At 38.9% G+C, this 10,704-nt stretch overlaps 1 long non-coding RNA gene and 1 gene segment (V, D, J or C); one reads left to right on the top strand and one right to left on the bottom strand.

The window, feature by feature from the left end:
- Positions 1 to 1,758: 1,758 nt before the first annotated feature.
- On the bottom strand, positions 1,759 to 3,486 carry LOC137194866 (Ig kappa-b4 chain C region-like). The segment is given in 3 exon segments: positions 1,759 to 2,262; positions 3,113 to 3,190; positions 3,465 to 3,486. Coding segments are annotated over 3 exon segments (435 nt in total).
- Positions 3,487 to 3,632: 146 nt separating this feature from the next.
- Positions 3,633 to 3,927, top strand: LOC137194803 (uncharacterized). The gene is made up of 2 exons (XR_010931022.1): positions 3,633 to 3,735; positions 3,852 to 3,927. It is a non-coding gene; the product is annotated as an uncharacterized lncRNA (long non-coding RNA).
- Positions 3,928 to 10,704: the final 6,777 nt, after the last annotated feature.

Here is a 10,704-nt window from a genome sequence, read left to right on the forward strand (position 1 = left end):
AACAGTAACATGTAAACTGAAAATAAGAGGACCCAGGATTGAACCCTGTGGTTCACCACAAGAAATCCGAGACAACTACAGAGAAACTTGTTTTATAATAAGAATAAACCAATCAAACTCTGAGTCTGTGATGTCAACCGGCTCATGAAGAGAAATTATGATGTCATATTTTCTATAGAATGTTGATATGATCTATTTATCTGTATTGCTTCTATTTCTGTTGTTTTCATCACCACTACAAGAAATCTAGACTGTTTGATAATAATTGACTTGACAAATAATCAGCCCATCCTCCCTTCTATATTCACCTTCATCCAGCCCTTTTGCACTTTGTGCTCCGGCACATTCATGAACCTGAATAACAGGAGTGCCTGGAGACGCCTGCACAGTCCGTACATCCAGGATCTACCACGCTGCACTTAAAATACGGTCCGTTATGTGTCTACAAAAGTAATCAGTGAAGATGTTTCTTATTATTTATCCTCTGGGCCAAACTGTCAGTGAACCAGATTCAGCTTTAAGATTAAAACAGCAGTGGACTTCCTCTTTCTGCACCACTCTCTACATTTTGTCATCATTACATTAGAAACATCACAAAATTTCAGATGTTATTTCAGTCACACCATTGAAAAATCTATCTATATGCCGATGACATTTTATTATATTTCACAAAATCCTATATTCCTTCTGGTGTAATAATAATAATCAGACCTCAGAGGGAAACAATGTTGGTATCTCTTGGTTTCATGGCAGGAGCTGAAATTAAGGAGGGCTTTTAAGAAGAACTCTAATGGAAACAAAATTATCTTAGATAGTCATTTTTGTGTTATTAGCAGTTTTTTTCCTTTTTTCTTTCAGACACACATGAAAAGGTCAGAGGTCTAGTGTGGGGGGAACATGAGGAGGCAGGCCGTATGCACTACATTTGTACAATGATTGTACCTACTGTATATGTACATAGTGTAACTTTAGAGATCACACTCATGTTTTGTTATTTTTACATATTTGTTATGATTATGTCCTGCATTCTATGTCAGATCTTCATTTTTTATTCTTTAGACTTTTGTCAATTTATTGACAGGATTCAGGATATCAGCTTAATGCACATTTACCCTTTATGAAACTGAAATAATAATAAATTACATCCAGGTCAAAGGATACCTGGGTGATTTTCCATGAAATGATCTAACCAGTTTAGAAAACTAAAATATGAGCAAACAAAGTCCTATATCTGTTTAAAACATTACAAATACCTATTTTAATTTTCTCTTTGAATAAGATAATACCCTTTCAGACATTAAAACATATTATTGCACATTTTAACATCTCAAAACCAGGGACAATTCAATAAGAACTTTAATGCAGCACATAAATAAAAACACATCAGAGGTGTTCTTTTGGTATTCTTAAAGAAACATGCAACAAACATACTGACATGGAAACCTTTGGTGTAAAACAAGAACCAGGTGATATCATCTTTCGCTGACAATACTCTGCACTTTGTTTCTAATCCTCAAAACTCTATTAATGTAAACTACATTTTGAAAGGATTTTAAAATTATGGGATCCTTTCATCCTTCCATTAACACCATGTTTTACATTATGATTTATGATACCACTGCTAAACAGACACACTGTCAGTTGAGACTCAAACACTTCATAGATATGTAACAATACTTTATATAATCCCAAGATTAAGATCAAGAAAGAGTTATAATCCTGCATGTATTGTTGGTGTCAAACATCCACAGAAAAATATTTGATTTCAAGAGAGAAAATGTTTATTGTTTCAAGCATCTAAGTCATCAGTACTACAATAATGCAGTTGTTACAGTTTGAAGTTACACAATGTTACACTGTTCTGATTAGAGATCAGAGTGAGAGCAGTAGCAGAGTAAAACCAGTAGCAGAGTCCCAGTGAGTCAGGTCAGGACTGGGAACACTGGTCTCTCCTCAGTGTCTCTGAGACTGGAGTCTGGGAGCCCTGGTTGGCCTCACAGGTCACAGAGCCCACCTTCCTCCACTGGTCTGCAGGGAGCCTCAGGGTGCTGCTCCAGCTGTAGCGGCCATCCTTCTGCAGCACCCCGGGGCTCCTGCTCTCCTCCCCGCTGCTGCTGCTGCTGCTGCTGCTGCCGTCCACCTTCCAGGCCAGACTCCAGTCTGAGGGGAAGCCCTTGTTGGCCAGACATATGAGCGTGGCCTTCCCCTGCTGCAGCTCCTCGCTGGAGGGGGGCAGCACCGTCAGGGTGGGACGGACAACACCTAGGAGACACCAATCAGATTAGAGGACAGCTGTCAATCCAACACCAGACACTTGGACACCTTTACTGTGAGAGGGTGGAGCCATATGAGGACTCTTTCTGTGCTGATATGCATGAGAGGTTTCTCAGAGGGAAGTGAAACAGTGTGTCAGTGAGTGACTGGTGGAGCAGAAAAAACATTTGACAGAAACTCCTTTAAGTCGTTTATATGACTGTTTAATGTATTTTATTTTACACTATACACTATATATAAATAAGGACATAAAGTTTGAATATATAATTCAGACATCTATGATTTAGTTTGAACTTATAACAACATATTTACTTTCAAAACTATCAAAAGATCAACAGTTAATCAGATTCATCAGTCAAAACTAACAGACCACCGTAATATACGGAAAATGTTGAGACATTCAAAAAATGAAAAACCCTCAAAAATCTGTCAAAATGATTTCAGACTGAGGTTAAAAGACAACTGGAGACATTTTAAATGATCAGAGATTCACAGCATTTCACATTGTTTATCTTCTTTGAATTTAAATTATTAAATTAAAACAGAGAATTAAAGGCTGAAATTAAAATCATTTTTAAAGTAGGACTGTTGTTTTTTACTCTGTCCTGCAGTTCAAGCTGTTCACATTTAACAAATTAACTTGAACATTTCAAAAAAAGTTCAGTAAATCTGCTTTGAGTTCAACTTTAAGGAAACACAAGAGGAACAAACAATAAAACTGAGACTTTAAAGTGTTTTAGATCAGCACAGTGGAAACTTATATCTACTACAATGTTCAGACGTAGAAATTATAAACTTAACTGATGATACAGTATTTAATATTTTAGCAGAAACTTACTTCCAATATCCAGTCTGGTTCCTCCACCGAACGTGAACCACAGTGATACAAACTCATTGAGCCGCCGTACAAAAACCTCTCAGTGTAGAGAGACAAGGCTCTCTGACTTTGACACAAACAAACTCACCAAAATGAAGTAAAATTACTGAAATAACTCGAAAACTTACAACAACACAGAGCCGCCAATTTATGAATATGTGATTTTATTTCATATGAATTTATTTAAATTAATGTTAAATTTGTGTTGTAATAAATTTAAGTGTAACAAAATATTTTCTGAAAGAAAACAGTCGTCAATACACATGAAGTCCAAACCACATAAAAATAATCACTGACACATCCTAATCAATACTGTGATAAGTTGATTGATCCATTGATGTAACAGCATCATCAGAGTAATCCAAGTCCCTGTTGGAGTCAGTCAGAGCATTTCCATAGAGAGCCACTTTGCATCAGCGGCACCATGCTCCAGTGCTCTGGGAGAGTTTATAATCCTGAGAGTTGAACACTGGATGACTGACAACCTTCCTTCATCACAACAGAAGCCACAGAAATCCTCCTCATCAAAAACATGACTTTGATCTCCGTCCTCATCTGGACTCTCCTCTGCTGCTGCTTCACAGGTAAAGTCCAGAGAATCAAACTCCTCTCCTCTATGAACATCCGTCCCTCTGAAATGAAGCCCACAAAACCATCAAAACCATGACGCTGCTTTATGTTTTTGTCTCTGTATCCTCAGAGTCCAGAGGCCAGATCACAGTGACTCAGCCTGCAGCAGTGACATCTGCTCTGGGAGGCTCCGCAACCATCAGCTGTAGGACCAGTCAGGATGTTTATAGTTGGACTTATAGTGGGAGCACCTACTACGCTTTAGCCTGGTACCAACAGAGAGATGGAGAAACTCCTAAACTTCTCATTTACTCTGCTAATCAGCGAGTATCAGGGATTCCAGGTCGTTTTACAGGCAGTGGATCAAACTCTTTCTTCATTCTGACTTCACACTTCACTCTGACCATCAGTGGAGTTCAGGCTGAAGATGCAGCAGTTTATTACTGTCAGAGTCGCCATGATATCAACAGTCAGCACGTGTTCACACAGTGAAAAAGCGTCGTACAAAAACCTCCCTCAGTCAGACTGAACAGAAACTGACTGATACAGTTCACTGAACACACACACACACACACACACACACACACACAAACACACTTTATTAAGTGTGTCAAAACTAAAACTATATTCAAACAATGAAATAAAGGACTCACACAAACAGTTTTATTTATAAGGAGATTCCTCTGAAATCAGTGAAGTTTACCATCACAGCTTCTTAGCATCAACTCAACAATGATCCCATGTTTGTCATTAATTATGAGCTCAGTGTTTCCTCTTTGAAAAGAGAGAATATACCAGTCTGCTTCTGTTGGTGAGCCATGGCTCAGTATGGCTGATGACCTTTAACCAAAACCATCAAAACAGGTGATATACTGTGGTTATTACATATGTAACAACAGCTCACATGTTGTAACAAGATCATTAAGGAACAGAAACATGTCAGGTATTTGGGCGGGAAAAAAATCAAGGTGGTTAAGCTGTTTCCTTAATATCAAATATGTTATTTGTGCAGGTTTTGAGACACACAGCTCTGAGATTTGTCAGCCCAACAAAGGAAGCGGGAGTCATTTTCACAGACCTATCTGCATGGAAAGATATCACATGAAAGAGCCGACCAGCAGTGTGTTTGAGAAGGAAAAAAAACTCAACTAAACATTGACATACATTAGTATTAAACTGTATCATGCTTATGATGGTATGGTATATATGGCTGTGAAGTCAGAAGGAGGAGGATAGAGTGGATGGCAGGCGTACAACATGTAGGACTCTGGCAGCAGAGACCCGGGTTTGCATCCTGAGTCCCGTGTGTAGTTGGGTTTAGGCAACAAGTCAGGGTGGGGGCGACTCCACCCACTGCAGGGAGAGAGACTGATCACATTTCTGCTCTTCAGTGTTTCACTTCCCTCTTTGAGCTCAGTAACCATGGCAACAGAGAGGCATCACTGCTGAACCATGACAACAGACAGGTTTCAGTACTAAAGATAAAAAGTTGAAAGCGCTCTCTCTTACTCCAATGTATCATTTTCAACAACCAGACTAATAGTTTACATCTTCATCATTTCAAAAATCACCCGTTAGCAAGAGTGTAAAACTTTAGTTTCATTATATTAAAATTAAAAAATAAAATTTCTGGACCAAAACCTTCAGGTTGTGTAAACCAGTTTCAGTTTGAAGGATAAACAGCAGCAGAGAGAGAGAGAGAGAGAGAGAGAGAGGACACCTTTAGTGGATGTTCCTCAAGCATTTGTTGTTTTATATCCTTAAAGTTTAACAGTGTGTGACTCCCTCTAGTGGATGTTGTGGAGTATTCTGTTGTCTTTGCTCCAAAGGTTTTTGTACAGAGTTTTGGTGTTTCCTGTCACTGTGGGCTGCAGAGCACAGTAGTACACAGCAGAGTCAGACACTGCAGCAGAGGAGATCTGCAGATCCATTTGGGTTTTGTCTTCACTCACATTAAAAGACAGTCTAGGTACTGCAGCTGATAGTGGATTTCCTGTGCCATAATGAGAAATAAGGAATTCTGGTGGTTTTCCTGGATATTGTCGATACCAGAAGAAATAATCATCAGCTGCAGCAGCTTTGGAGTAGTTGTAGGACAGAGTAACAGTGCTGCCTTCTAAACTGTTCTCTTCATTGTTGACTGGAGTGAGTTCTTGACAGCTGACACCTAAAGGAAGAGATAACTCTGTTATAACATGTTGTCTCAGTAAATGAATCACATCCAGATACTATTAGTATTCAACTTTTATAAAATACAGAATCTAACATACCTGCAAGAATGGCCAGAAATAGTAAGTAAAATACGGAGTATTGCAAAGCCAGCATGTTGAATGAAGGTAATGTTTGTGGTTTGTGTATTGAACTCTGCTGAATATGGAAGTTCGTCTCTCTTCTATAGTTCAGTAACAGTTTAGCTCCTCCCTGAATCTCTCCGTCTCTTTGTAGTTCTGTATTTATAGTTCTCTCTGTTAGGAAAGGCAAGTTTATTTGTGAAGCACATTTCAACAACAAGGCAATTCAAAGTGTTTTACATAGAGCATAAAAGGCACCGAGACAGAATATAAAAACAACACAAGTAAAAAGACATTTAAATACAATAAAAATGTATTAAATTTGGAAATAAAAAGAAGCTAAAAAAAGAACAAGACAGATAAAACAGGAGAATAAAAGTTACAGTGCAGTGTAAAATATTGACCCTTAAATTTGGTTCAATAAAACTCAAACAGAAAAGTCTTCAGCTGTGATTTAAAAGAACTGAGAGTTGCAGCAGATCTGCAGTTTTCTGGGAGTTTGTTCAGATATGTGGAGCATAAAAACTGAACGCTGCTTCTCCATGTTTAGTTTTGACTCAGGGGACAGAAAGCAGACCTGATCCAGACGACCTGAGAGGTCTGGATGGTTCATAATGAAGCAGCAGATCAGAAATGTATTTTAAACCATTCAGTGCTTTATAAACATACAGCAGTATTTTGACATCAGTTGTTTGACAGAGAGGAAGCCAGTGTAAAGATTCAAGAACTGGAGTGATTTGATCCACTTTCTTGGTCTTAGTGAGGACTCGAGCAGCAACGTCTGAATCAGCTGCAGCTGTCTGATTGTTTTTTAGGGAGACCTGTGAAGACAGCGTTACAGTAGTCGAGTCTACTGAAGATAAATACATGGACAAGTTTTTCCAAATCCTGCTGAGACATAAGTCCTTTAATTCTTGATATATTCTTCAGATGATAGTAGTCTGACTTTGTAATTGTTTTAATGTAGCTCTTGAAATTCAGGTCTGAGTCCATGACTACAACAAGATTTCTGGCTTCGTTTGTAGTTTTTAATATTATCGACTGAAGCTGAATGCTGACTTTTAAACGTTCTTCCTTGGCTCCAAAAACAATTACTTCAGTTTTGTCTTTGTTTAATTGAAGAAAATTCTGGCACATCCAATCAGTGATTTGTTCAGTGCACTTACTCAGTGCTTGTATTGGACCATAGTCTCCTGGTGATATGGTTATGTAAATTTGTGTATCATCTGCATAACTAGTAACATATTTAGTTGTTTTCCATAACCTGAGCTAGTGGCAGCATGTAGATGCTGAAGAGAAAAAGCCCCAGAATGGAGCCTTGAACAGACAAACACTGACACACTACATCAGTATCTGCAGTAATACTCAGGTGATTCATCAGATCAAGTATCTGCCATGATGAGACCAATCTACATGTAATACAGTCTCCTCTTCCATGTCATTATAATACTTCAGTATTTTCACTACCAGTTATATTCATTCAGTCACGTCAGCAATCCATGACCTCATGAGACCTCATGTTGAAGTTGTTCCAATGAGTTTCAAGCAGTGGGGTGCACAGATTTGAATGTGGGAGAAAGAGAGCACTGCTATGGGATCAGTACTCTGCATCAGCAGATACTCTGAGCTGAGAGACAGGAATCCTTATCAAGAGAGAAAGAGTCGGACCCATTCATCCCTTCTGTTACACTTCTGTGATTCAACTGTGGAAATGACACTGATGCTGCAGTCACCATCAAAATCCAGGTTTCACACATGTTGGATACAGATGAGTCTTTTGTAGGGCTGAGACAAATATGTGAAGATTCAAACCACTGAAGTTTAACAGTGTGTGACTCCCTCTAGTGGATGTTGTGGAGTATTCTGTTGTCTTTGCTCCAAAGGTTTTTGTACAGAGTTTTGGTGTTTCCTGTCACTGTGGGCCGCAGAGCACAGTAGTACACAGCAGAGTCAGACACTGCAGCAGAGGAGATCTGCAGTTTGACTCCACGCTTGTCTTCAAACAGATCAGTAAAGAATCTTGTTTCTGACTTCAGAGAATCTGCTGGTCTTGTTTTGTTCAGTCCTGAGATGTACATGAGGAACTCTGGTGGTTTTCCCGGATATTGTCGATACCAGAAGAAATGATCATAATCAGCTTCTTTGGAGTAGTTGTAGGACAGAGTAACAGTGCTGCCTTCTAAACTGTTCTCTTCATTGTTGACTGGAGTGAGTTCTTGACAGCTGACACCTAAAGGAAGAGATAACTCTGTTATAACATGTTGTCAAAGACTCATAACATGAATACATACAACTTCATGCTCAGTTTTCAATCAAACATCAATAGAAGTAAATATGAAGTGTGTCACCTACCTGTTAGTGTGATCAGAAACAAAGTTGAAAACAGACTTAATTGCATTGACACCATCTTGAAGATAAGAAGAAACTGTCTGTGTTGTTTAGTATGAAACACCACAGTGAAAGTTTGTGTCTTTCTGTACTTCAGTGACAGTTTTGCTCCTCCCTTAATCTCCTCCTCCCTGCTCTCACAGCTCTGACCAATAATGTGTTCAATGTGCTTTTCATATCACATTATACTGATTAGCTCATAGCTAATAGCATTACACTGATTGACAGCTGACAGTTTTACCACATGGAGTTAATGACTGTGTTGTATATTGATTGAGTCCTTTAGGATAAAACAGCAGTGAGGAGAAAGTGGACCCTTGGTGGGAGCCTCTCAGCTGTTAGTGTTGTTGTCAGAAGAGTTACTGTGTGATACTCTCTCATTGATGTGAACCATACTTCATAGCTTTCAGGACAGTCTACATCATTCTTCTATCTTTCTGCCTTCATTGTTCTTTCATTTTTCTCACCAGTGAAAAGAATCTCGACTGTTTGGTAACAAACCACTGAAGTTTAACAGTGTGTGACTCCCTCTAGTGGAGTGAGTTCTTCACAGCTGACACCTAAAGGAAGAGATAACTTGATGTTAAACACAAAGTTAAAATCAGATTATCTGCTCCACAAGTTTCTCACATTGTTAAAGACATTTATTATTCCTGTATTGTTTCACCTCCCTTTTAGTACGGTCACAAAAAACAACAAAATATCACAACAATGCAGTGACAACATCTGACAGACAGTATCTGTGTTTAGTGGTTCAGGTATCGACTGCCTCTGACAACGGGAGTCTTCTTCTGTTCTCTTCTTCTGTGAGTCGCCCCTCCCTCCACCTATTCCTCCTCTCATGCCAATGTTATAAGCACCAAGACAAGACCTCTACATCTGTCTCTCTGTATATGTATGTATCTGTTTATTTGTTTGTTTGAAGCCCACAAAGATAAACCCGTTACTATGTCATCGTTCTCCAGACTAAATGTATTAAACTGCTGAATAATTACAGACTCAAAACTCATCATGCACGAAGGAAACTAGGAATCTCACATGAGACATTGTGGGACACTTTAATTAATATTCATGTTGACATAAATCTTGGTATACATATGAACTACATTTTAATATAAAAATAGTACATTTATATAATAAATATATATTCTGACTATTGAACTGTATGTAGAGTATTTTAACTAACGTGCATATCCTGCACCATGGTAACACACTGTGAACCAGTCCTTCCACTGAACACACAGACAAAACTGATATCTATTCTACATCTAACTGCAGGTGAGACGCAAACAAGTTGAACTCCCAAAGAGTCAAAGTAACAGAGTGTTACTGAGCTTAGTGAGTGTAATGTAATCAGTGAGAGTAAAGTTGTAATCCCTTACACTTCAAGGTAGTGAAAAACAGTCATCACATTCCTATAACATGAAACATGAAACTCACCTCAACAACCACAAATATGTGGCACCCACCTGGGTGATGCACAGCAGCCATTTTCACCAGAACGCTCACCACACATCATCTTGAGGTGGAGAGGAAGGGAATCATTGAGCCAGTTACACTGGGGGATGATCAGGTGGCCAGATGGAGAGAGTCAGGTTGGGAATTTTACCAGGAAACTGGGGTATCATGGGAGCTTTAACGACCACAGTGAGTCAGGACTTCAGTTTAACGTCTCATCTGAAGGACGGCGTCTCCTACAGCACAGTGTCCCGTTACTCCACTGGGGTAGCAGGATTTATTAGAACCAGAGGGAAGACTGGCCCCTACTGGCCCATCAACACCACTTCCAGCAGCAACTTAGCTTTTCCAGGAGGTCTCCCATTGAAGTACTAACCAAACCCACGCCTGCTTAGCTTCAGTCATTCAGCAGAAACAGGGTACATGTTGGTATGGCTGCTGACTGCTCAGTCTTACTGCCCAAAACTTATAAATACACACATGTAATATTAATAACCTGATCAGATATCAAATAAACCATGTTGGATTTCCAAAAAGTCTTCCAGATTAAACACCAGAATACATCGTAGGTCCATGCCCTCCAGAATGACACGTAAGTATTTTTTTAAAGTCACTATAAGGACAAAATTGTTGTTTCAAAAATCAAACCTTTTTATGATGTGACCACACGATGGTTAAGGTTTGATTAGGTTAGGGCACTAAAACAACTTGGATAGGGAAACGTTGTACTTTGTTTTAAAAAATACTAGTTGGTAAAATACTCTGACTCTTTTAAACCTGCTGCTGCCTCTTTATTTGTCTTTGAATAAATGAATGTTTTACATCTGCTGCAGACTCACTTTCTTC

This window comes from Thunnus thynnus, chromosome 12, assembly GCF_963924715.1.
Source record: "Thunnus thynnus chromosome 12, fThuThy2.1, whole genome shotgun sequence".
NCBI classification, from domain to species: domain Eukaryota; kingdom Metazoa; phylum Chordata; class Actinopteri; order Scombriformes; family Scombridae; genus Thunnus; species Thunnus thynnus.